General features: G+C 40.1%; 2 protein-coding genes across 2 annotated transcripts in view; one reads left to right on the forward strand and one right to left on the reverse strand.

The window, feature by feature from the left end:
• Positions 1-449: 449 nt before the first annotated feature.
• On the reverse strand, positions 450-27,548 carry LOC311444151 (uncharacterized protein). The gene is made up of 5 exons (XM_084535103.1): positions 26,684-27,548; positions 20,513-20,664; positions 19,930-19,979; positions 18,077-18,222; positions 450-1,118 (listed from the first exon to the last, which is right to left on the reverse strand). Exons 1-4 carry the CDS (start codon positions 26,748-26,750, stop codon positions 18,186-18,188), a joined length of 306 nt encoding a protein of 101 aa, XP_084391229.1. The 5' UTR covers positions 26,751-27,548; the 3' UTR covers positions 450-1,118; positions 18,077-18,185.
• Positions 2,600-27,971, forward strand: part of AMMECR1 (AMMECR nuclear protein 1) — a 108,679-nt gene continuing 83,307 nt past the window's right edge. Inside the window, exons 1-2 of the mRNA XM_084535085.1 lie at positions 2,600-2,786; positions 27,423-27,966. Of these exons, the coding sequence (XP_084391211.1) occupies positions 2,615-2,786; positions 27,423-27,966 (716 nt within the window). The 5' untranslated portion in view covers positions 2,600-2,614. The remainder of the gene's footprint in view (positions 2,787-27,422; positions 27,967-27,971) is intronic.

Below are 27,971 nucleotides of genomic sequence, written 5' to 3' on the forward strand. Positions count from 1 at the left end.
AAAGATGAAAGCCAGCTCTTAGGTTACAGAGTGCTCAAGTCGTGTGATATTAAGGAAACGACCGAACTGGAGAAACAGAGAAGAGCATCCAACCATTTAGCTCTCAAGAGTGTGTTAGATATTTTAGAGGTATAATGATATAAAGCATCCCATTTAGCAGAAAGAGATCTACTTGATCCATACATCTATTTGATAGGCACCATAAGCACCCGTGTTTCACTCTAAGAACGATGAATGTATGCTACCGTCTTTGTTTCCATGCCAAACCACCCATCTGTTCTCTGCTCAAAAATCTGTCATACTTTTTTCTTTTCACTTTTGCCCTACGTTATATTTAAGTTAAAAAATACAAAAACAAGCATTATCTCATATGTATAATTTATATTCTAAGCTCTCAACACTAATGAAATTCAACAGAAAGAGAATGGCTCAGCATACTAAGTTTCCCATTGTTCGAGACAAAGCACGGCTTTATTGTGTTGCATTAGCAACCTCTTTATAAAAAGGAAAGACAAAAAGAGTGTTTGAATTAATGACCTCATTGGTAGAAAATAAAATCTCCTTTTTTAATGCATAGCTCATCTACTACCACACAGATACTAGCCTCTAATGGTAGCCTTATGCTGAAGTATCACTAGCAGTGTACCACATGTGATGAATTACCCACTAGCTGCCATTATTCTTGGCTTTAGGTTTTATTAACTTACTAAAAAGGTGACTATGCAGTCTTTTGTATTATCACTTGCTGCTTCAAAGACAGGAACAGGTTTGTTAGGGCTTTTTAGGAGATTCATAATCAGACTTCTTGAGCTTACCATTAAATTTGAGATAATATATACCAATATGAAGTATGTGTGAGTAATTACTGCTATTTGTCTGGGAGTGGATGCTACACCATGAGAGTCATAATTATTTAGGCCATAATTTCTAATACTCTACATTTAGTTTTGGTCAGCAGAAGCACTTCAGAGACCGGCTGTTGGCATATAAATACAACAATGAGCAGCCTACTTCGGGCAGTGTCTGCTCCTCTAGCTTCTGGAACACTTCAGATCAGAACAGTCAGAACTCCAGATACAGCAAACGAGCTGATAAATGCATGTTTTCCTCCAAAGCACCTGCAAAAGGGAAGGTCACAGCCAGGCATTCTCTGCCTTTGTAAATGTGCAACTTAACTACTTCTTTATTTTCATAGGACAAACGCCTAACTCCTTAGCCCCAGAGAACTTCACTGTAGCATGAAATGACAGCAACTAGTATATATTAAATATATTCCCATACACACAGCATTTGCAAGACAAAATGCTCTGATATTCTTAAAGAAGTATAGCTTCATGGCTTGTCCTTTAAAGTGGACAGTCCTACGTAATGATCACACATCTCTGTGGCTGAAGCACATTACCCATGTTGTTCTCCTTATGATGCCATTATTGTTTGGCATGACTTGACAATCTGATGGCAAAACAAAGGCAGACTGAAGTAAGGGCAATATCCAGCCTTTTTTCTCAGATGCATAATTGTTTTCCAAAAGCAGCAGCTTCTCATAACCCAGTCCCATGTGGCTGAACCTAACCCAGATATAGCACTGAAAGCTCTTTCCCTTTTCAGTGTCAGTACAAAGAAAACCGGGGACTAGCTCCTAGCCCATGCTCTGGCAGCTTTAACACTGTCCTAAATAGGTTACTGAGGATTACTTTTGGCACTATTTGGGAAACTTAACTGGCTTCAAGCCACTGTACCCAGCTTTGTGCCAACTGCTTCTTGTTCTCTTCTAAATCAGGGAAGTAACATAAAAAAGTGCCAGGGAGCAAGCTGAGGGCTGGGGCTGAAGGATGCTACACTCTAGCGATCTGTGTAAGCACAGGGAATCCATAGGGGCCACCTCTACAGACCAGAACAACCTGGAGCAGTCCTTAGGCTCCTGTCATTTGTTCTGGGCACAGCACAGAGACACCAGTGTCTCCTCTGAGGCTGTGACACTCTAGCGATTCTTGAAATTTTGTTCATAAGTCACTGCTTGCAGAAAAAATTCTCCAAGTGTTACAGCACCCTTTCTCCTGCAAAATGTTACCTGAAATGTTTCCACTCAGTGGGACTACAAATGGCTTAAAGGAGGAATTTAACATACACCCCACACAAGGCAGAGGTTTTCAGAAATTAGAACTGTGCAATTTCCAAGACCTCTGCAAAACATCAGCTTGCCTGACTGCTTTGAAATTTATTAAGTACGGCACTGCTACAAAATAGTCTCACTGCATCACAGATGTTGCAGTTGAAAAGAACTTTTTTGGTCATTTTTTCCTCTCCAGTCTCCTGTTGCAGAACTTTCTTCCATGCTGAACTCCGAAGGGTTAACTGGCATTGCTCGGAGGAGGGGGAAATCAGAGGTCAGCTCATGTTCTGATACCAGTGAACTCACAAGTTACTCCTTAAACATGTGGTTTCATCGTAGGTTCTTCCTGCCAGCAATTTCTCACTTTAATCATACACCCACAGCAACCCAGATCTTTAAATTCAGCAATTCTTTCTCAGGTTTCAGCAAGTCATTGGCAGCCTGAGCTATTTTTGGGATATTTTCTCTACTGCAGATGCAGCTTAGGAAAACGCAGGGAGCATGCTAAAGACCTGCAGCTATTTGCCTTGTACAATTTGCTCATTTCTCTTTATTTCTCTGTTTTCCTGCACTGATCACTTAAAGGACAATCTCTCTTGCAAACAAAATCCCCGGAGCCTGATTAGAGGAACTGAAGGCTCCCAGACACGGATTGCCTGCCAGCCACAGCACGGTAAGGACATGGACACTTTTGGCTAGCCTTGCATTGCAGTTTTTTAAGCTTTGCTGAACGTTTATTTGTGTCCATCGCTTCCAAATCAACACTGCTGGCATGGCAGGCAGTCTCCAGCTCCTGGTCTCCATTTTCATTCCCTAAAATCCTCAGCACTTGTAAGTAACACATTTATACTCACCGTCTCTTTGTGTGTTCTAGAAATCAGTGACTGACACTAATTTTGATCAGTGCCAGGGGTTGTTTGTTTTACTTACATTTTAGCATCTTTTAGAGATCTGTAATTTTTAATCCTTACTGAAACTGTGGGTATTTCTATTGCCTGATCTTCTCTATTTTAGGTATATTGTTAGTCTCGTTATTTAACTCAGCAAATAATTCAAATCAGGGACTTGTTTTATATACTGTAGATGGAAACATTATAAAAAGACCTGCTATTGTTGGTTTACAATTATATACATATCTTCTCTTGTGCACAGGCTCTGCTATAATACCTTAAAGCTGCCACACAGCAGAGTGCTAACATTACAAAGACAAATACGCTGTAAAACCAATGCAGCAGACTGAGTTGTACTAAAAATGAATCGGTTTTATCGTACAGTTCTTCCTACACAGGCTCACAGAAATGCATGAAGTAAGCTCTGCAAGAATGATGAGATTCCTGTTTTACAGGACATACTGTTTTATAGAAGTACTTGTAAGAATATTTTACTTATACATACTACTGCAGGAAGATTAACACAGTTCTTTTCCTAATGAATGTACAAACCAAATTCTGAGAATTTGTGGTAACCGAAACTGGAGAAGGGATTCTTCTGGTCCCTTCCTGTACTTGAGGCTTCTCTGAGAAACTAAATTGTTTTATCCTTTCCAGATTACTGGTATGATGATTGCAAAAAGAGAAACCTCCTGAGGGTTTAATGTACAGCATCCAAATTTTTGACTGCAACTTGGTGTCTGCTGTCCTGCTGAGAGGTTTTAGAAAGCCTGACTTTGCACTTGAGGTAGGGAGGCCTTCAGATATAGGAAGCAATCAGAAGCTATCTGTATCTGCTGCCAGGACAGACAAGAACATAATGGACAAATGTAGCCCCATCGTCTTGCCTATGAAAATGCTTAGGTATTACAGTCTGCAGAAGAAGCAAAAGTCAGCACATCCTTCCAAACGGTATTTTAGGAGTTAATTCAATCTTCACCTTTCTCTAAGGGAGATTTTTTTTGTTCATTTTCCAGCCTGCAAATGTTTTTTGACTGATTTAGAAAACTGATTGGAGGGATGGGGGAAACATGCACAAGTGGACTGAAGGCACTGTGTTCAGCAACAAAGACCTTCAGACACTGGATTCTTATTTAAGGCTTAATTTTCAGCATCAGAAAAGTTACCATGTCAATATGCAAAGAATTAAACAAACAAACAAACAAAAAATAGCATAGCCATGCAGAATATAATGACTTAGGACGCAGAGCACTAGAACCCAAAAGCAAAACCTCCAGCTGGTATCGGTATGTTTCGGATCAGGCTCTGGAAGTGGTATTTTCGCTTCCAAAAGCCTCTCGTCAGTTTTGATAGACAGTTTTCTCTGATACTATGTTCCCTCTGAGCATCAGACTGATCTGTGAGCCTGACTCTCTCCTCCCACTGGCGGATCTCAGTCTCAGTGCCACTGAAGTCACTGATACTAAATCAGTCTGATGAGACAGACGAATCAATCCCTTAGTCCTCAGTTCCATTTTGTACTTGATCCCAAACTTTAGCACTCAGCTTGCTGGAAAAACTGAGACTCGATGCATTTCACAGAGAGCACAGGCAGAAAGCAGTGATTATAGCTGGATGTGCTTTTGCTAAAGGTTAGCAAAGCATTTGATTGTTTACTGTTAAGAGAGGAACTGCTATGTCATCAGACGGGATGCAGGGCATGCATGTAAATCTAGATCCTGTATTTCTCTTCCAAAAAAAGTTACTCTAAGCACAAATAGGAGTCTACTGACACGACAAGTCTGTGCAGAATTTAATGTTTTTCAGCAACATAAAACTCATTATAGTGATGCAACTCCACAGATAACAATTCAAGTGCTGCTTGTTTGGGATCACTTTAGGAAATGTCATACTAAATTATGCCATTGGAAAAAATATTATTAGAAACACAGTGAATGTTGGAAAAGAAGTAATATAAATAATGAAAAAGAAGATGCCATCTAGGATATATTAACTTCATATTTTTGAAACAAACTGTTGCACACAGGAGCTCTCTGGAAACTGAAAACCCCAGCTTCGTTAGATAAGGAATAGAGGTTAATGGGATCAGCAACTCTCCAGATGTCCAAAACCAAGCCCACACTCATGTTGTGCTGCTACGTTCATTTTGGCTCCCCACAGACTCCTGCACAGCCCTTCCACACAAAATCTTCAGACTAGGACCAGGAATAGCAGCCCTCTCAGGTAGGCAGAGGCCACTGCTGTTGCTGGTGTGTGAGAGGGGTCCCACCTTTGGTAGGCAGGCCTTGTCCCTGAAAATACAGACACGGCTCCTCTTGTAGAGGGAGCAGTGGAGCAGAAGAGAGGCTGACTGTGGAAGAACAGATAGAAATCACCTCCTGATCAGCTGGAGGTGCTGTTGAAACTCTGCAGGTAGCACCCATTGCCCGCACGGCTCCTAGCCCAGGTAACAGCATGTACCTCTCTGTGCCCACATTCTCCTGGTTGAGGCCCTGCCTCACGACCTTAGAAAAAAGAGCACTGGATCGCTTGCACTCCCTCCTGGGGCTTGTGAAAAGTGGAAAAGCTAGGAGAAGACAGCAGTTCTCTGTGCTGTTCTTTTTTTTTTTTTTTTTTTTTTTTTTTGGTGCATATACATTAAATCAGCCACACACAAGATACTAAAGATTAACTGACTCTGTAAATGTACTAATTTATAATTCAGCAGCAGCAGCAATGCCAGGCACTCCATAACTCAGATTTGATGGTCTTTGCCTAGAGACAAGTATATGCAAAGGGCTAACGGATATCAATAAGGGCAGTGGCTAAAGTGGAACACATGCTGATTTACAGCAGAACTTGTTCTAGAGGCTGAACATGAGTCAAAAGTATAATTATTTCTTCACTTGAACAATCACAAAATTTGTCCCTCCAATTTTAATGGCATCCTCAGACATGCACTACAGTTACTATAAATCAGTTATCGTGCATGAGAACAGTCATGGTAATTAGTGAGTTATATTCTCTTCACCTGACTTTTTTAACTTCATTGTTTCCAATTTTAGCTGAAAATTCAGGAGAAAAAAAATAATCCTGGACTACTCATAAATAGACTACAAGTACCTTTAACTCTCAGTGGCTCCAGTTCCATGCAGTAACTTTCTACACTGCAACAACCTGCTGAGATGGCTGAGCCCTTCAGGAAAATTGAAAGAACAGTCTTATACTTCCTGGCTGTTACTTTGCACCTGACTGATTCTACTAAATCTGGTGGAGGGACTGAGTTCAAAGAGCAAGAAGTGAAAAGCACAAGAATATATTTACAGTGTACCACTAAAGATAAAGATGCCAGAGGCAAGATAGCACTGATGCCACCCTGTAAGTATGACTGAGTCCCTATTTGGGATACTACAAAGTTCTTGTCACCCATGTCCCAGAAAGATGAAAACCTCTCATAACAATGAGCTGGGGCTATTAGTGCTTTTGGTAAAGACACCAGCAGGGAAATGAATTATTTAAGATGTATAACAATGTTGGCCCAAGAACAGACAGACATAAATCAACCATTACGACTAGAATTAGGACAATACACTGCAGCAGTGAGATGAGAGCAAGAATCCAATCTATCTTTTTTAAGATGGAGCATGATCAATTACCAAAAGCATTGTATGTTTTTGCAAGCTGTTTTCTATGGTTACTGCGCTACCCTTGATTCATGTCAATATAAAGGAGATTAAGAATCAATGCCTGGATGCAATGCCTGGACAAACGGGCAGGTGCTACAATTTACTTTAATAGACATTGCTCCTTTTGACATCACATGTATTTCCATACAAAGACTAAGGTAACACTGGTGTGATAACATCACCCTCTTTAAGACACACAAACAAAATTACCACTTTGAGCTACAGAGGGATGAATGGAGCAAACTTAGTTCATGTTGATATTCTGAAGAATGCAAGAAATCTGTTAAGAGACTGCACAGATTAGGGTATATTGAATGCATTTTATGTGTAAACGAATACTGAAAATTAATTTCACATTGAGATTTTTCCTCTTTCGCTCAAAAGCCAAGTTGAGCATTTAGCCCACCAGCCAGTACTGATTCCACTCCCTCCACTGTACACTGTGGAGGGAGGGGAATACTGAGAGCATGAGACTCGTACTTCCCCAAACCAAAATTAAATTGCATGCCACATGGATGAGAGAGACAAACTGTAGTGTAGATCTGGACTGATACACTGGTTGATGCCAAAGCAACAGACCTTAAGCAACCAGGCTTAAATTTTTGTCCAAACCAGGTCAGAGCATCACAGCTCAGTTGCTGTGTAAATACTACAGGTGCCATACAGACTGCAGTAGTTAGACTCAGGCACTTCAGAAGTCTTTATGCAGACTGCAGTACCAATAAAGAGAAGGCTCTAAGCAGCCTTCAACGCAAGTCAGCATTTCTCTTGCAGTTAACCTTCAAGTTAACCTTCAGAAATGGATGTCTGTTCTTTACAAACTAACTTTTGAAAGGTATCCTTGCAGAATTTATAACTGAAATTCCATCCCTAAAACTGGAATTAGTCACTGCAAATTCCACAATATTCAAGTACTTATATTATCTTGAGATTGCACGGCAGTGAGCTCCCACAGCAGCAATACAATGTATCAAAGAGATCCATTTAAAAATGTCCAAGGCTACATAAAACAAAGCTACAAGAAACAGTTCATCTGCAGTCACTGGGCAATTTTACACAGAATTTTGCACAGAAAATAAATAAATCCACTGGATGAGAAGACTAGATCTCTGGCATTAAAAATACTTAAATTGTTGCCACGTAATAAAAAGACATTGTTGAAATAGGTAAGCTGAATACTTTTAAATGTTACCTGTATAAAGACTTAGTTGAATCGTAAAACTTAAAATTAATATTGCTTAAAACTACTTAGGAAAACAAACAGTTGTCATTACAGCTTCATGAATTCAGTGATAATGCTTTGCAGACTGCAGGATAGTAACCCTCTCTGATACAGCCTTTTGCATTTCTAAACACTGGCTCCAGTTAAACACAGCTGTGAAAGACTCCTTAACTTCCCCATCACATCTGCCAACCTTTCTTTAGTCAGCTCTGGTGGACATTTCTTTAACTTTGCTGATTCTTGATTGACTTTGGTTTCAGTACATATGATGATCAGGCCAGCAATCCTAAGGAGAACTATTAGCAAATGCATCTAAAAATGTGCTCATTCTTGAAAAGCCTAAACCAGTAAGGCGAGCCACCAGCAGATACAAATGACACACTGCAGATCCCAACTCCAACCTCTCCTGGTTAGGTAACACCATTTCCTCTACCACCACCTGTTAGAGACCACAGCCACTAACTTTACCTAAAGCGAGATACAATATACAAACTCAGAGAATACAGTATTTGAATGCACCAACCATCTACTAAATGTAAATACCACTTTTAACAAGGATAAAAAATGAAGGTAAAATTCTGTTCTCACAAACACCGTTTCACATTTACCCTGAATAGGTTATGATGTGACCGTATGTTGATGCCAGACACAGTATTCACCTTTCAGTTCTCAAAAGCCAAAGGCATAAAAAGGCTCAAATGAAACATTTTTCTGTTTGCAAAGGAAAAACAGGCCTCAGCTGGAAAAGAGGAAAGAGATTATTACCATTAAGTATGAGAAGGCCTTCAGATATGACAGTGACCTAGTCATATAGATATATATATATATATCTAGTAATTTGACCACTTCAGTGTTAGATGGAAACAAGCAGTATTTCAGCCCTGCAGAGCATGCTGATAGCACACAAGCTTCAAATTTAGTTCTTTCACGTAGTTTGTCTGTGCTGGTATTATTAATAGGCACACTAAAATGGGAACTTCATCCTGGCTCAGCTTTGACTCATTGAATGGCCTTGGGCGTCACATAACCTCTGTCTCCAGTTCTCTATCTACATAATGTGTTTGTCTATTTAGTGACTTTACAGAATCATGGGGAAAACAAATGAGCCACTTCACAGAATTTTTAGATGGCAGTACACTGTCTTCCTGTATAATCTCCATGCATTTTTATAAAGCTTTCCCTGAATTTTAACATAAACCTGGCTTTTTCATCAAGGCAACCAAACTGTTTAAACAGAAGGAGGAACTATTTTAAACTTCCAAATTAAGTATCCTAAGATTAGTAACTTGTAGTATGAAAATGGAACCAGGGCTGCACAAAGCTTGGAGTCTCACAGTCCCAAATATCTTTATTCGATGATGCTTATAAAGATCTTCACTGTCCAGGGGAAAGGGAAGACAGAAGGAATCTTCGTTTCCCACCTTGAGATGAAATAACAGATAACGTGGACAGTATAATCTGCACTGTTCCTGGGCATACCAGATGGAAGAATCTGTCAAACACTCTCAGTTAGGAAACTGGCAGTGACAAGAGCTATATTATTTTGGAATCTGAACTGGCTCTGAGTGCAGGACAATCAGATTCATTTGACTGCACCAGAGGACGTAAATCCTCAGTGTAGCTGAGATGATTTGCCTAAACGTAATTGAGTTAGCTATAATCTTAGTTACATATTTTCCAATTTTCCACTAAAACTATTCAATTTTTTTTAGCCTTCTGTACATTGTGACTTTCTGCTCTGAGTTTGGTCCTCTCTGTCTTAGAAAAAGACCCCTTCCCCACAAGGAATGCCCTCAGAGGACTTTTAAGACATTGACATGCAGTACTCAAATGTTCATTAATTTCTAATGTGAGCCTGAAGGAGATGCAAAAATAAATTATAGAGTCATCTGATACCAATTTAAAATGGAAAGATGGACAAAGCAAGCACAAAAATAGCCAAAAGTTGAGTAGTTCAACAGTGACGCCAGGAGATAATCTCCACGCTGCAGCTTTACAAAGCCCAGGCATTGGGCTAACCCCTGCTGCCTCCATGGGAACTGGGGACTGAACCTTGTCAAGGTGGTATTCTTTGGATGCTCACTCATCCACCATTTTCTTATTTTTTTCTTATGACTTGGTCTCCTCTTTAATTGCATTAGAGTCTAGATCCAAAAGGAACGGATGGCAAAGTAAAAGGATATTTGTAAGCATGGTGTACCTGAGACGTATGTTGAACAGTGGTACCTTTAATAACTGAGCTGTGAATTGTGGCCCAAATTTACGTCCTCTCAACTATGCCAACCTGCAGCATGGCTCTCGAGACAGCAGAGGGAATAGCCAATGCTGTTCCGTTTCTAACTGTGTCACTACAAAGCAGTGAGGAACAATAACGCATCACCCAAATAGGGTTGCATGTAGGTATGTATGAAAACATAACAGATGCCTGGAATTGGAAGTGCCTTGTCCATTCCAAAGAAAAAAAGAATTTAGAGCTCTGATCTAGCTCACAGCTTGTGTTCTCATGGAACTTGGCAGCAGAACAAGGGAAAAAAAAAAAACCTCTAAAACTGAACTATTCACTAATAATTAAAAAAAAATATTATGACATAACTACAAATGCTATGATATATATAGTCTGACCATGCTATCAGAGGACAAAAGTTCAAATGAGGATGCAAAAAAACAAGGTCTATATATTCCCAGTATATACTGGCACTATTCCTGTTGACTTCAGTGGGATATTTACTTGTTCGCACCAGTTCTAATTTTGGGTTAGCATCTTTCTAATTATTACACCAATACACCATGAGTTACACCAGCCTAAAAACTACTCACTCTTAAATCTAAAGCAAGCTTCTCTCAGAAGCTGAGGGAAAGGCATATTTTCATATAAGTATTTGTATTTAGACAGAACTTTTAGATATACTGTTATTGAAGCAACTTACCAATATAAAGAGAAAACATTCTTAAAAAAAATCAAAATATAAAAGCCTCAGAGGCAGAGCAGCAAGAGCAGTTCATCTACATGACTATTTGATATCCAGATAACTGGAAAACAACTTGAAAGTTACTTAATGGCTGAGAAAAATAAAGTCTAACATAAAATTTGATGGCAATGGCTCCAAATGTGAGATGGAAATGGGCACAAATCCTTAGAAAAAAAGAGACTGAAAGACAACGGGAAATACAGGTACATAGAGCCCCCCCTGCCGACAGGGGCACCGTAGAGTGCTGCACGTATACAGAGGAAAGGAGTTCCTCAAATAGAGAGTACTGAGGAAGGAACAGGCAGAGCCTTAGAGACATGTAATCTACTTGCTTTGTATAGCAACAATAACGAATGCAAACACGAAATTTGAATGAAATGTTTCTTCTTTCTGTTTTGCAGAAAATGAGATTTTGTTTCCATTGTGATGCAATCAAAAGCAAGTTTCAAAACAGCGAAATTTCCTGAGGAAGGGAAATTTTGAGTTGTGCTCTGCTAAATAGCCTTGTTAGTGTGAATTGCAATAAAAACCAAAAAGATACTCCACCCTACTGTGAGACAAACTGCAACAGCAACAAGGCTGGAGGATCAGTAGTAGCCCACAGCTAAACCAAAAGTATTGCAACAGCAAGTTCTTGATCCTGGAGGAACCACTTTGCCATAGGTAGGGCTATCTACCTGCTGTGATGAGAAAGCACATATTTAGATACTTTACTGCATTATCTGAGGGCTTTTGCCACAGGGCAGCTCTGTGAGGGAAAAAATGAAGACAGAACTGAAGCAGCCAAGTGGTCCATTATGTCTTCTCAGCAGACAAAGCAGTGAATCATTTATGATTAGCGTGATAAGCAAAACCACTAGTTTAGGAGCTTAGCTATAAATACATTTTTTGATGTGGTTATTGATTTACCATTTAATGATGGTTGGTTAAAAGATGAGGTTGCCCAAGATCTGCATCCATTACCATTAAGGGACAAGCGCTTAGGACTTGGGGATAATTGCTGTTTATTGACTTTGACATATTGCATATGTATTGTGGGCATAATTCACTGACTCGATTAGGTCAGGGTGTATAGTTCAAAACTCTGTACGAATGTCAGACAAGCGAAATCCCTGAATCAGTATTTTATATATTAAAATATATAAAAAAATACAAGTTATATAAAAGCATAGGACTGGAAGAGTACTTTGTGAACTGCTAGTTTAATTTTAATAATGATCAACAACATTTTCATCTTCTGTAACTATTGCTTCACATGGAAAAGAAAACGACTTGACTAGGCTCCATTGCCTAAATGGCACTGCAAGTTTCTGCCACTAGAGTGTGTCAAGGCATATGTGAAGACTAAACCTCTTCATACTCAGCATCATTGAATTCAAACTGCTACCATACACAGGACAAAGTTAAGCAGTATGAATGTACTATTTTTATCGTTTCCTGCTTGACTGCTAGAACTTGTCTTAAAGGTTATACTGTTGGGAAAAGGTCTCATCCCATTACTCTGCTTGTGCTGGACACAGGGATTTTGATATGAATACTGAATAACACAGGCGTCCAGAACCAGCCCAGCCAATTTTAAGATTCATTGCATTATGCCTATGTTTTCAGTTCAATGTCAATGAAATATCCCTTCCAGAATAAGGCTCTTACTTTGGAGCCATATAATAAATAACCCTGTTATTTTGTATTGAAAAGTTAGCCCAACCAGCCAATATAACTAAATCTGGTACTCTGTTTCTCTTGATGCTAGACATGTACAGTTGAACAGCTGCATGGAAAATTTGCAACAGACAAAAAGAAAACAACAAAAACAACAACAACAAAAAACACATACCTATGCACAAACTGAAAATCTGATGTTTTGCTGAGAATGTAGATGTTCTTCTGTATCTAAGTAAAGCAGTTTGAAGAGAATCTATAAAAGCCCCCCTCTTTTATAGTAGAAAAAAAATCAGAACAGTTAAAATTAGAAATGCGTAGGCATAAAGCATTGCCAGGATCAAACAGAGTATGTCGAAATGTACACATTTGGAAATGCTAAAAATCAGGTTCTGCCTCCATACTTTGCAGAATGAAGGCTTGGCCCCTTCTCCATCTGCAAAACTGCACCAACAGCACCCCCTTCTCTCTTTTTGCTCATTTTTTTCTCTTCAGATTGCAAACTTTTATTAGCTGTGTTGATCACACAGGCTACATCTCAGTAACAGTTTCTCAATATCCATAGTGCCTTCCTCTCGGTGAAGATTTTAGCTACTAGATCAGCCCTATGAAGTATTCTTTAAAATACATCAAACAGTAACAGCAAAACCCCATTGTATGAGTAGACAGGAATCTATGGGACAAGACGCAGATTTAGAGTCACATGCATCTTCAAGTGGTTTTCTGACTGGAGACATGCAGCAGCAGTTTCATTCCCTATCTACTTCCCTTAGGAAAGGTCTCCTGAGCCTCCTGAGCCTTTCCTTTCCTGGAAACTGTATCTGCTTTCTGAGCTTCCAAAGGCCCACAGCATTGTGGTAACAACGATGACTGAGCAAAAGTCTTCCTAAAATCTGAAAGGATCCTTCCAAGTCAGCCATGCAGGGTCAATATTTAAAAACAAAACAAAACAAAAAAGTAGATGAACCCCTGATCTGAAGATTTAGACTTTGAATTGCCCAGATCAGCCTGAGAAAAAGGGGGAGTCTGACTGGGCATGTGGAGTTCTCATCCAGTGACTACCTGAAAATGATGTTACATGCTGCATTTATTGGAAACGAGCTGGGGCTGACTAGGGAAGAAGGAAGGTGAAAGAGAAGAACAAGAACACAAAGCATAAGGGAAAGCTCTGTGACTGATAAGGTGACATTTACCCCGTGTGTGCTGAGCTGTGCAGCCTGATGAGTTCACAAGCCCTTGCACACCACAGCTTCATCCCAAAGAACAGGAGTCGAGCCCAGGCAGGGTAAGCCACAAGGCTCATGCTCTCACACATGGTCACACTTTCTCCTGGTGAGCAGAAGAGAGGAGCCGTGTCCTTACACCCTAACAGAGGTGTAAACAAACGACTTTTCACAAGTCACCTGAATATTATCAGGATAGTGTCTCCTTGGAACAATAAGTATTTTTTAAATTTATACTAATTTTGAAGTGGAAAATGGGAATTCAAAGATGAAAAGTTTCTTTTTATATGTGTTAAAAATTTTCCTCTAAAAACTTTATTTTTTTTTTTCTATTATTTCACTTGAATTTATTTTTCTAGTTCAACCCAATCTCAAAAATGGTCCCAGTGCTTTCAAAACTCTGTTTTGCTAGGAATTTAAAAACCATTGCAAATTTTTGTCCAGTTATTTTCCTAAATTCAAGCCATGTTTATAATCATGGGAAAGGAAATAATCAACAGGCTTTCTAACCTTCCTGCCTCCTGCCACCATTTTCTAGGTGATGTTGCTTGCGTCCCTTCCCAGTGGCATCTCTGCCTTGCTATGGCGGGGCCCCTCATTAACCATTTTCTAGGACTGGAGTGTGAAGGCCAGAAAGGGAACTTGCTGCTTTTACAAAGAGGGGAGAGCAGCCAGGAGAAGGTATTTAAATTATGTTCTGAGGCAGAACAAAGTTGATTTATGTCAGGGATTATTTTTATCTCTCCAGTCAAGTAGAAGCTATGCAGCGAGGTCTGCATGGGTGCAGACACGCAGCACGGTTTCATACCAGACAGACTCCGATGGCGTTTGAAAATAAAGCAAACTGGGCTGCAGGAGGACCTCTGCCCTGCCGCAGACCTTCACACAGCTCTCCTCAGGGAAGTTTCCCAGGCCAGCCCCAGGAGGTGGCTCGGAGCTCAGGTAGGGCCAGGTCTGCCCAGCTTGCACCGCCCAGGCAGCAGCAGGCAGCCACATGCTGCTTGCAAGTTGCCAGCAGAGAATTTCCATGGAGGAAGAAGAGTGTCACATCAGGCTCCTGGATTTACCACACCACACCTGGCCTGGCTCAACAGAAAAATGGGGTGGACGTGCCATGTTCTTCATTCTCATACTAATGCTAAACACATCTGAGATCAGAATAGCTCAACTGTGAACGCCTGGGATCTTTCCCCTGCTTTTGAGGTTGGTTCAGACACAGGAAAGAATGCGTTCATCTGAAGCCCATCACCGTCAGCAGGAACCTTCCCATTGATTTAAAGAGTCTGCATCAAATCCTAACAGAGTACCTCTGCAGAATAACAAAAGGGGGAAATAAAAACAAAACAAGCAATCAAAGAAACAAACAAAAATCAAATAAACAAAACAGTGAAACTACCTCTGGAAGAGGAAAAAAAAAAATTTCCTCAAGATTTTTTTCTTTGAAAAAAGGCATCGTACTTAGAAAGTGCTTAATATATAAAGGCATGAACTACATTGCCTGAAAGGACATGACTTAATATTTTGCATTTAATTGTCAGGGGTAGAGGAGAAAAATCAGTAAAAAAAATTGCTAGAATAAAAAAATAGAGGATATTCGCAAGCAGTATACCGAAATAAATAAATTATGTGGATTTTAAAATTCTCTTGCAGTATTTGAAATAGAAACATCGCAACACGTTTTCAGTGCTTGAAAGCCAGAACAAGTTCCCAATAAAATAACACAGAGCTACATTTTCCTGTACCACCAAGCATACAGGCAGTGACGTGCAAGCTCATAAATAAGAAATTTAAATGCATTTGTATGTTAATAAATGTAATGAGATATATGAAAATTAATCATCTGGTGAATACAGTTCATAAATTACAGAGAGTAAGGAACTAATTGGATTCTCCTCATCTTGTCTGTTGCCTATGAGCCACATATTGAAGGTTCCCTAGAACTGAGAAAAATAATACAGCTGGAAAAGGAAGGATTTCTATCCAGATGCAGTAGTTTGAACTTTATGATGAGGAGCTTTGTATGTTTTCTCTTTTCAAATTTTGCAAGTAAAAATACCACTTATTTTACAAGACCTCCATCCTTTTGAACAAACACCATTCTGAATCAGTGAGGTATGTTACAAAAAAAGTTAATTATCAAAAGAGTAGCTAAAAGGAGCAGCTCTTACATTAACTATACACTTGAATGTCTTGGAGATTTCAGAGAGCACATCATCACAAGAGCTAAGATGTGATTTTACATTTAATCTACTGTAGAAATGCAACAGATATATGTATTTTCCTAATGAACCTATCTCTGAGTTCTTGGCGTCTTGAATCAGAGCAGCAAAGAGCACTAGGACACAAGATGGGGTAAAGCAAAAATAAAAAATGAAAAAGGTAACATTTCTATTCATGCTTCCTTTTAGATACATGCTATATACATATTACATTCACAAGATTTATTCCTTTCTTGGCATGGATTTTTATGGCAACATTACTTGTAAGTAGAACAGAAAGATCATAACATATTTTTTAGGTTTAACAAATACAAATAATGTTCTGCCTACTAAAATTCAAAGATTTCTTTGAGTCCTATGCTGTATTTGCTTATCTTTTTCCCCATTATGAGAGGAATCACATATCATTCCTAGGAGATAATGAGATCTAATAAGAGTAGATGAAATTTGCACAGCAGTTTGCAAGAAACAGAACTATTTTTTAATCTCCACTTTACATAAACAAAGCTGATAATAGCAAACCTTCTGGAGAATGAATTATTATCAATTAGCCCTAATGTGGGTAGTGTATGCTATAGGAACATTTCAGTGGTAGACAAATGCAATTTGAGAGAGGTTTGTTCTCTAGCAGTAAAATAACAGGCTGAGGTCACTAAACAAACGTTTGAAATGCAGTGTATTATTACTATTTCAATCACTGCCAATTGCCTTTACTTACTCTAATTACTGTTTCATTAGATTTAGAACAAACATGTTTTGCTATATGCTGCAGGACAACATAGCACAAATTAAGGTGATTCAGATTGAGACTTGTCATATTGTAAGCACATTCTGAAGCCAAGTCTCTAAATCTAATATATATAATCCAAATACCACCACAATTGTACCTGTTTCCTGCAAAAAATAAAGTGAATCTTCTATGAATATTCTAAGTAATAATTTCTTTCTAACACTACTCCTTTCCTAATTTTCCAAAAGGTGTCTTTGTGAACACAGTTGTCAGATTTTATTAGAAGTAACTAATTAAGAGCTGTCTACAAGCTTCATGGAAGGGATTCCCTTTTTCACAGAAGGGAGATGCAATAGGCCACCCTGATTTACCCAAATATTGACAATCATAAATACACTGAAATATTAAATGATGTATAAGCAAGTAACTACCTTTCTGAAAGATGATAGATATTTTAGAATGGAAACATTGAAAGTTTCATCACAAATGAATTCATAACGCACTGGTTTTGAACAAAACCAAAACCCAGCAAACCTCCAGACTTCTTACTTATCTTTTAAGGAAAAGAAATGTGTATGTAGGATAGTTAGCATGAATAGCTATTGTTATCTCCTTGGTCTTGGAAACTGTGAATGTATGAATACAACAGTTCACATACCCCTTCCTTCATACATAGCAGATAGAACAGGTTTCCTGCATTGTCCTCATGAGGCCTTTAAGACTTGAAACTCTGCATTAAGGCAATAACTGTAATCAAACCACATGCTTCAGTCAGTAATTCACAGGACTCAGGAAATAGTTTCCCTGATGCATGATTTCTTTTTATCTATTGGGTTTAATTATGGGCATTTTTCTTTTTCATCTGAAGCATCTGCTCGGCCCTAGCTGTCTGTACCAGATAAAGTCAGAAGTTCAAACGAATACTGACAATAGACCTTTAAAATTAAAAGCAATGTAATTCAGCAATGTATAAATCATATTCCTCCACTGGCAGCTTTGCAACTGTTAAAGCACAGCTGGCAATTCTTGTTCCAGTACAGAAATAACTCATTCAATCTTCATTTAATGGTTTCTCAAATAATTCTACAAACTTTGTGTAGCCCAAACAGCTTTTCTGATCATTTTCCCTATTAGTAAAAGCTACATAAACAGTACTGGGAAAAAAAAAAAAAAAAAAAAAAAAAAAAAAGTACTACTACGTTAGAGAATTCAGTTTTGGCTAATATATTTGTAGTCCTTGTGCGCCCTTTCATGACTCCACAGCAGGGCCCTAACACCACAATCCTCTGACCCTTGCCTCTGTGCATCCTTCCTACTCCGCAATTTTTGTGTTTACAGCTCCTTTTCTTAAGCACACAGCCTAGGTTGGTCACAGAGTCCACTCACCTCATGATGGACTGCAGCTTCAGGCCACTGCAGACCTCTGAGTGAAGTACAAATACGATCCCATTTGATATGGCTGCTTCACTTTGTGATGTAGGTATGACCACACAGTTCATGGTGACATAGCTGTGTTAGGGCTTGGGCTGCTGCTAGGGAGACAGGAACGTGAGAAAACATGGCAATGTGACTTCAGTATCTATATGTGCACAAGGTCTTTCACACATTTCCTTACCTCTGTACTGAGATGACATCAGTCATGTACACAGCATTACTTCCCTATTCCTTGGAAAAAAAAACAAAGAAAAAAAAAAGTTTTTTGACCTTTGGGGTCAAAATTCATACAGAAAACCCAAATCTTCTTTACTCCACCTTCAAAAAGACTATCAAGATGACATGTATGATTTGGCAGGCAAGAATCCTGCATCTCTTTAGTGTCCATGGCTCTTAAAACACCCTTCATTTAAACTATTTCTGATCCCTTTTCTGTTTATGCCCTTGGTAGAGGTAGTTCAAAGAAAGCACTTTCCTTATGCCCTTCTTTTCTGCAAGTTCTCTGTGTTATCCTCTGAATTCTTGTTCTCAGCATCTCTCACTTCCCTCTCTGCCTGGCAGACAAGGTAACCTTTAGGGACCCTTGTGCTCTTAGAGTCACCACAGGGCAAGGGTTACAATTCGTACAAGAGCTGTCTCCTGCCAGGCTGTCAGCAAAATGCTAATGTGGCGGCCTGGCAAGTATTTGAGAACATCACTTCTAGCAAAATAACTGTCCTGAGTAGTATTTGTCATATACACAGCTGCCTATCCCACAGAAAAAAAAAAAAAAAAAAAAAAAGAAAAAAAAAAAGAAAAAAAAAAAAAAAGAAAAAAAAAAAAAAGCCCTGCAAAATTCAAGTCTAATAAATTTTCAAACAAGATGCCCATAGGAACTTAGGACATGAGTACATGTCAGTAGCCATATGCACTGAAATCCTCTTCATACGCGTACCCAGTATAATGGTTTCATGCACCATATATCTAATCCATAGTCTCTGCTTCAGAAGTAAGGACCCGCTATAAATTTCAGAATTAATTCAAACATTAAACAGAATATAGGTCTTCATTACTTTGGTTAACGAGCAGTTAAAGAACATGGCAAATGACCAAATCATCAGCCTGCCATTCAGTTTCAGCTATATGCTGTGCTACCATTTCATTTCAGGTTCTTCAAAGCCCTGCAGCTGAACTACAGCCGGGTATTTAATGCAGAATTATATCTTTTGGGGGAATGTGTTATTTTTAAATGCCTAATAATTATGAATTCATTTGCCATTCTTTTTATAAGCAGGAGATCATAATGAACTCATCTGTTATTCATGTGAATGTCAAATGAGTTCCCACAGGAGTTTTATTCTAATTCACTATTAGTTAGTGGACTCATAAAATAAAACGCTATCCATTTTCCACTCTGAATATCTAACACTTGGTAATTGTTCATCAAAGGGCAAATGCAATATTTTTCTTTGATAACTTTCAGTTCTGATTTAACCAGGTAAAAAAAATGGGTTTAAAGTAAATGTACCTTCAGAAGCAGTTAAAAGTAGATTTGGTACACTGTGAATCTGTCATTTTAGACGCAGCGCGTGAGATCACGAGCTAGTATTTAAAAATGTAGATGTATTGTACTATAACCATACACTCTTGAACTATAGGCATTTAACATAAAAAGACAAGCTACATAATAAATCACACTCTACCCCAATATATAACGCCTAATGATAGCTCAATGAAAGGCACACTTTCAGTATTCATGAGATGATCACAACAATTTTCATGCATCTGTTCTATTGTGGTTAAAAATGCAGAGGTAGAATACTTACAGGTTACTGTGGGATTTGAATGTGATGACACTGGGCAGTGGGACTTTGACCTTTGAAAACAAATACAAACTTAGCAATAGAAAAACAGGGAGAAATCAGACTTTGATTATTTTTCAGAGTTAAATAGGTGTTTTTTTAAAGATTTTTTTTTCTAAGCCCCTATTTTAAAGTGAATGTTAGTTGTACAGACCTAGCCCATGAAGTAATACCCCTGAAATGTTTCAGCAACCGTCCCTTAGATCACTTCCTACACTAGACTTCCCCTCATTTTATTGCAGTATGTCACAATGACTCTTCCAATACATAAAAATGCTATAGAGAAATGTTAACCAAAATGAGTAAACTATTAGAAAGATGTATTTCAAATGGAATAGTAACAGCTGTAGAAGCCCAGTTTTAACTGAAACACTAGACAAGTATATTTCAACGTTGACATTAAAACTCACAGGCAGATGAGTGCTTTTTTTAAGCTGAATTAACATAAGGATAGGTTTGTAGTGTTAATGACTGTCTCAATCACTTCTGCACGGAAATGGTCATTTCCTCAAATCAAATGCTCAGTGCTTATACAAAAATATGTTACCTCTGTGCAATCTCTGGCAGTCAGTAGGTGATTAGAATATGAAGCATGAAGAAACTGTTGAGAACAGGCACGCAAACCAAGTTTGGTGTGTTCATATGTGGGTATCCATATAGATACCGTTTTCCTTGAGACCAGAGGATAGCTCAAGAGACCTAGGAACAGACAAGTTGTTCATCAATTTACAGTGAGAACCTACAGGTTTAAAAGGCCTGGTGTGGAACTCATTGTTCTGTAACAATAAAATTCTATTGACTTCATTGGAGTAATTTGATTTGTACATATCTGAAAGGAGAACTGACATTTGCAATAGAAAGTACATCAGAAAATGTTACGTTGGAGAACGTGAATGCTGCGGAAAGGAAGCAACAAAATTATGAATAAGGCTGCAGTTCTGTGAGAGACTGGGTGCTACCAATTCTCAGATTAAACTTTATTCAGCAGCTTGAGGCTTACTAGTCTCCTCCAAAGCCTTAAGGATGTAATAAAGAATTAATAGCTGGATGCAGTGCACGTGAGTTGTTTGGCTTTTGCTACTGCACTGAAAAAAAGAACAATCTGCAGGACTGAATACTGGAAAGCAGACAGGGTGAGGGTGAGAGGTGACTCCCAAGGCACCATAAGAACCAGCCTCATGGGGCTGCACTGACCAATTGCCAATGATGAAAGTGATGACTGCAATGAGAAAGGTTTTGCCGGAGCCTCGCTGGCTTTTTGCCACAAGAGTTAACATCTGCTACTAATTAGTGTTCTGTATGGATATCTAGGCTCTCTTAAGACAATGAATTTAGCACTTTCTAGCAGTTAGAGGTTTATAGCACCAAAGTACCATTGCCTTTATGACAAACACTGGCATTTGTCAGTTTGAACCCAGCATACTGGGAACGTTTTTTTCTTTGCACAGAAAAAAATAAATGCACCAGCATGACAAAAATGGTGATTTTATAAAACCAGTCACAGAAAGGAGGATTGACATGACATTCAGGTTGACATGTACAGATCAGAAGCACTGGAAGACAGGAGGTTAAGAAATTTAGGCATTGTATATAAAGGCTGGTAATACATCTAGAGAAACAGAAAAAAATTACATTCAATAATCAGTATGTTACAATAATACTGTAGAAGGAAACACTTATGACTGACATGCATATTTTTTAAAAAATGCAATAGTCTAGTGCAGCTAATGAACATTCTCTTAAAACAATAGCTAAAAGATTTTGTGAGGCATGACTAGAATTGTCTGATATAAAGTGACTAGTGAAGCCCCATCTGGAACAGCGGAAGCAGCTCTTGATCATCTTAAGATCAACGAGTTCCTTTATAGAAGTGAGAATAGTAAAGGGCAAGCAGAAAGATTCACTGATTTTTGGTATTCACAAAGATTAAAGAAAAAAGTTCTTTAGTGTTTGGAGAACAGCATATCTCACTTCTCCGAAAGGCACAGAGAGCTGGCAGCTTCAATGCTATCTCAGCAGTGTAGAATACCAGAGCAAGGGAGCATGAACCTAAGCAAAGAACTTGCCATTAGAGGAATGTAGGTGAAATTCCTTCACACCAAAAGCTAGATAATACATGCAAAAAGATAGCAAAAGCAGCTGTCAGAGTAAATTAAAACACTTCACAAGAAAATTAAATAACATCTGAAAAGGAAGCTCAAGTAGTCTTAAATCAAAAGGGAGACCAAAATTAATGCTTGTTAGCTTCCTTACGCAGGAGCATTTTCTGTCATCCGAATCAACTGACACTGTTAACAAATAATTAATGTTGCTAACATTCCCCTCTTTTCTGAAATTTCTGCTCCTTGCATTAACTGAGCTTTTATGTACGTTTCATTTCAGTGTTTTTAGATGAGATGCAAAATCAACTACTGACCACCCGGTTAGAGGTCTAGTACAACTCCTAGAAATGAACAGAAATGTAACTGTGATGTTCTGATCAGATATAATTCTCAGCAATTACATTCTATCCTCCTAAATTATTCAATTAGAAATGAATGATAACTTTCTATCCTTATACACCTCAGCTGCCGTGTCTGATTCGACTGTGGTGAGGTTTCAATAGCGGTGGCTGTATGACTGCATTGGGTAAACAGATACCCACGGATTGTTCTAAATTTACTGATTTTAAACTTTTACAACAAGCACTTTGCACTCTTCATAAAAGAGAAATGCTGTTAATCCATATGCTTGCTCTACAGCAGTGGAAAACATTTTGTGAAGGAGACTAACTACAAACAGCCATGTCAAAAAATATGTCCTAAGGCTTATTATTAATGTATCAGCTAGCATAAATCACTGAAGCTCCACTGACCTCAACGGAACCATGGTGAATTTCCAGTGAGAATACTGCTATGTAAGCTACATATTCTTTTATCACTGTACAATGGAAAAATACATTCGAAGAAGATAGGACATTGCATTGACGTAGTATTGGAGGAAGAACGCAGCTTCACAAAATTAAGTGAAACGAATTCCATGGAAAAGCTGCTCCTAGTCTCACCTTATTGCAAGTGCTTTGATATTTAGGTTTTTAATTAAATTACTTTCTTGACTCCCTTGACACTTTTAACATTTAACATTTCTGTCTCTAGTTAGAGGACTGCCCAATCCTAGATATATAGAGAAATTACACTTGGAAATCTTTTTTTTGCAAGTCTATGCCCAGTTTTGTAGTGCAAGCTCCATGCACAGATGGTTTAACGGGACCAAACCCTAAATTTGCGTAAGAGTGCAAAATGCCTGTAAAACAATGTTAAATTTAAAATAACACAGACTAGATTCACAGGGTGGTGATATTGTAACATAGCTCAAAATATGAAACAGGGCCAGGATTCCAGTAACACAACATGAGAGGACCTTTTGTCTGCTGGCTGGTATCACATCCTGAAATGAATTTTTGTACAAGATTTTTTAGGAGAGACTTCAATAGGGGCTTAATATATGGAACAATAGCAGGATATGGCCTCTAACTGGTAAGAACAATTACTGTTCTCAGGCATGTGCAAGTTAACTTTATTGGATTTTGTGCACACTTTCTGGCCTAGATTCAGAGCTGCGTCTAATTTCTCATGGGCACAGCTGAGGCAGTGAGCCTACTGAAGAGCAGTGACTATTCTGTCTGCGCAGAATATACCAAGGAAAACTCATATGAGCCTCCAGAGTGTGATAGACCAGTTTGGGAATAATGTGAGAAAGCCAACCAGGCAAAACCACTTTCTTCCTAGCTACACTCATAATGCCTCGGAGGCTGCAGTGCAAGGGGAGAGTTGTCTAGACTGTCTCCACAATGGGTGGGAACTCCCCAGACCAAAGGAATTCTCAGAATGTAAATCTTCCAGTTTTATGGCAGACCCATCCAAAAAAAGATCATTATGATGGGAAGCTACAAAGATAGAATTTAACCTCTGAATTTTGGGGAATGTAAGTACAGACTCTTCTCTAGAATAATATCCTCCACAATAAAACTAACAACTTCACAGAGATTCTGACCATGTACGTCGCACACTTTTTGGGAGTTCATTTTTACAGAATAAACTGTGGTATAATGTTTCCCTTAGTTCTAAGAAAGTGGAAAATGATATATTTGGAAAAGAGGACTTTCTTTCCATTTCCCTTTCTTTCATTCCCTAGCTCTGACTTTTCTACAATCTTAAGTATAAACTACTTTTCTTCACTTTCAAGGCTGTTCATCTACCTTCTCTCATTCATATCTTTCCTCCACTGGCCTTCATCACCTATTATTTAAAACTCAAAAGCCTCTAATTTCCGACAGTTTCCCCATAAATATGTGCAATGTCACATTGGGCTGCATTTTCTCATTTTTCCACAGCACTGTTTAAGCTGCTCAAGGCTATTAATTCTCAGTTTTGTACAGTCCCCCCCCCAGAATAGACCCACACAGATTCTCGGGCAGCCCTCTGATATAGCGGACTGGAGAACTGATTTGGCTGAAAAATAATCAAGGGAAAAGAATAATTGTTTTTCAGTTTCATCTTCTGCCTCACATCTGCCCAAACAGCTGCACGGACACAGCAGAATGGGTGGGACAGGAAAAAGAACAATCAGCTGAGGTAGAGCTGCTTAAACCAACATTACTACTACTGCAGAAATGCACAAAGAACCACAGCCTAAACGTGCTATTTTAAGTACCCTTTTAAATCTCTCACCTGTCACAGTGCCTATTAAAAGAATGGATACTAATAAGGCAAGGATTATATCAGTCCTGCTTACAGTGCAGCCCAGTTTTGGCTCATTGTTTCCTTGTTCTCGTTGTTCTTGACTAGTAATTAGGTTGTAAGATACTCACAACACAGATACTCTTTTGTATCAAAAGAGTATCAAAAGATACTCTTTTGGCCTGCTTGAGAGCTACCTGACTCCCACTACAGTCAGTGCAAATTTTATCTTGGATTCAGAAGGATCACACCCAGTAAGACACCGTTTCCCCCAGATACCAGCCAATCTGTTTGGATTTTTGTTTGTTTGTTTAAGAAGGGCAATCCTTCAGAGCAGGTTTGGATCACTGTGAAATACCTTTCTACAAGTAGTATTATATTTCTTATCACCGTGTCCATAACAGCACTTGACAAGAATTTTAATTGAAAACTAATTTAAATCTCTCACTTGTAACAAGAGACAATTTTAAAATCACTGGGACTTTAGAACATAAAGTGAGCAAGAGTGCTACACAGCTGGAGTCTGAAAGAAGAGCTACATCACACAGAAATTAAACTGATTTAATTGCACTACCATCCTAGACTCCACTCCGACTGTTAGGATTTTTTTATGCTGAATTCACTTAGTGAATTTGACTGCATACGAGGCACAGCACAGTCATCAACCAACAGGAGAAAATCTGCTAAAGTTGGCAAAATATAGAAACGCTCTATAAATGAAGAAACTGAACACATTTAGGGTTCCTTATAATAGGAAATGTAAAGGAACTCAAGCTTTACCTGAAGCCAAGGGGCCAATGAAACAGATGTTGCAGTTAACCAAAGCCATCTCATTCAAAGAATAAACTCTTATTCAAATATAAATGGAAATTTTCCACTGAGTTACAAAAATTGTTTTGTTAATCTACAGTTCTTTCCACTTCAAGATAATGACCAAAATATCAGATGATGCAGTTGTGTCTTCCTGATTCCACTAAGCAGTAGTTACCGCAGTTGTGTTCATATATTTGCTATTGTCTCAACAAAAGAGAAATTTGGTACGTATTACACTATGCTGAGGAAAAAATAGCACAACTGCTGGTAAGTTTGCAGGCAAATACAGAGAAGAGCATCTGCAGAAGTGGAGGAAGGATGGTGTTCTTAATGAACGAGTACCGTATTTAATTTAGTCCTTCATTCAGGGAGCACTGCAATACGATATTTAATCAAGATCACTGTGCACTATTGGTACTGCTGATACTGCATGAGGGTATCAGTCCTAGCTCTGAGACTTACCCGGAACCTCACAATTGCCTGTCCCAGTGGAGTGACTGATTTGTATTTCTATCCATATCATCAGCTTTTAATTTTTCTTTTTTTTTTTTTTTTTTTTTGTGCATGTTAGTGCTAAAGACCACAGAGCAGTGAAAAACTTAGAAAAAGCCGGAATTCAATACCTGAAGAAACTCTTTTCTCAAAAGCAACAGAAGGTGTCACTGCTAACTGATTTTAAACAAATGAATCCCTCAAGTGGAAGACGCTGCCTTTGTTTTTAGTGAAAGTTGTTTCAGAGAGGGAAACTGGGTTCCACTCTCAAGTATTTACCTTCTCCAAACACAAACATTAAAATTTAAAATACGAAAGACTGCCTTACACCATCGAATTCTTCTCTTTTCTGTTTGCTATTATTCCCTGCAGCTGTTTCACCTCAGGCTATGATTCAAACAGAGAAGTTTCGGCCAGTATTTGGACAGAAGCCCTTGAAGGGCTTTTTAACCAAGTAGTATTAGAGCTCCAGTAACCATTGATTTCCTCCTCAAATCCATAATAACTAAATATCCAGACAGTATTAAGACCATGAGGATGCTGAAGAAACCCTTTCCGACCCGAATCTCTGTAGTTTGCGCTTGCAAAACCTTTCTGTAGACCGCGTTTGCAACTAGATAATGACTTTGTGTCTCTCTAAACTTGCAATATTCAGAGTTTTAGCTGTACGAGGCAGCCCTCGCTCCCTTGCCTACCTTGATATGGCTGTGCTGCTATTCTGTGGTACCCAGCTGCTATATCCCATGCCAGAGCTAGCCCCATGACACCAGTGGTGTTCTTTTCAAAAACGTATATATAGGTTGTTAAGTACTTTATGGCCACCGTGAAGTCTCTCAATAAATTCAGACATGTGAGGCTAATGTAAAATCCCCCTCAGCAGCCTGCCCAGCTTAACTGGGGATGCCTCGAGCCCTGCGGAGCTCCGGCCTTTCCCTCGGGCCTTCCCCTCCCTCGAGGCTCGCCACGAGGCAGCCCGAGCTGCAGGCTCCGGGGCCGTGGAGCCGCCGCTTAGGGGGGTGCGAAGCAATCGCCCAAGCTGCGATGCAAAAACACGCTGTGTGTCTATATAAAATCTAACATTTCAGCCCTCAGAGCGCTGTGCATCCGATAGGTGCATCCCGGCACTCTCCGCAGGGCTCCCCGCCTGCCCGCCCCCTCCCTTCTGCTCCCCAGCCGAAGGCAGCTCAGGTCACTTCAATTATTGAGCAGGGCTCGGAGCCGGCTCGGGGGCTGTGCGGGGGCATTTCCACCTCATTCTGCCAGCACCGGGGCGGAGCCGCTCCGCTGCCCTGACAGAAGGAGGGGGGGGGGAAGGCGGCTCGGCCCGAGGAGGGGAGGGGGGAAGGCGGCCGGCCGGCTGGCTCGCTCTAACGCCGCTCTCTCTGTCTCTCTGTCTCTCCCTCCTCCTCCTCCTCCTCCTCCTCCCCGCTGCAGGCGGAGCGGGCCCGGCAGGAGGCGGAGCGGGCCGCCGCACGTCCCCCGGCCGCTCGGCCGGCCCCCCCGCCATGGGTCGGAAGCGCTGCGTGGGGGGAGACGGCTCCAAGATGGCGGCGGGCTGCTGCGGGGTGAAGAAGCAGAAACTCTCCAGCTCCCCTCCGTCGGGCGCCGCCGGCCCGGGGAGCGGCGGCGGCGGCTCCCACTGCGGCGGGGCGGCGGCGGCGGCGGGCGGCGAGCCGGGGGCGCTGCCCCCGCCGGGGGGTCCCCGCCTCAACGGCCTCGGGGGGCTGGCGGGGGGCGCCGCCGGCTGCGCCCTGGCCCCGCCGCTGCCGCCCAGCTGCGGCGGGGGCGCCGCCGGCCTCTCCCCGCCGGCCGCCGCCGCCTCGCTGCTCTCCTCCTCCCCCGGCGCCGGCTCCGGCGGGCCCGGCTGCAGGAAGATGGTGGTGTCGGCCGAGATGTGCTGCTTCTGCTTCGACGTGCTCTACTGTCACCTCTACGGCTACCAGCCCCCGCGGAGCCCCCGCTTCACCAACGACCCCTAGTGAG

The sequence above is a fragment of the Aythya ferina genome (genome assembly GCF_964211825.1).
Source record: "Aythya ferina genome assembly, chromosome: 13".
Taxonomy (NCBI): domain Eukaryota; kingdom Metazoa; phylum Chordata; class Aves; order Anseriformes; family Anatidae; genus Aythya; species Aythya ferina.

What these genes read in the sequence shown, in the direction of transcription:
- LOC311444151 (XM_084535103.1), bottom strand. Translation starts at nt 26,750, where the DNA reads ATGGGGCTAGCTCTGGCATGGGATATAGCAGCTGGGTACCACAGAATA. An exon ending in CTGCCAGAGATTGCACAGAG is followed by an intron (nt 19,980 to 20,512) that starts GTAACATATTTT and finishes TTGTTTTCAAAG; the next exon opens with GTCAAAGTCCCACTGCCCAG. An exon ending in TTCAAATCCCACAGTAACCT is followed by an intron (nt 18,223 to 19,929) that starts GTAAGTATTCTA and finishes CTGTCTCCCTAG; the next exon opens with CAGCAGCCCAAGCCCTAACA.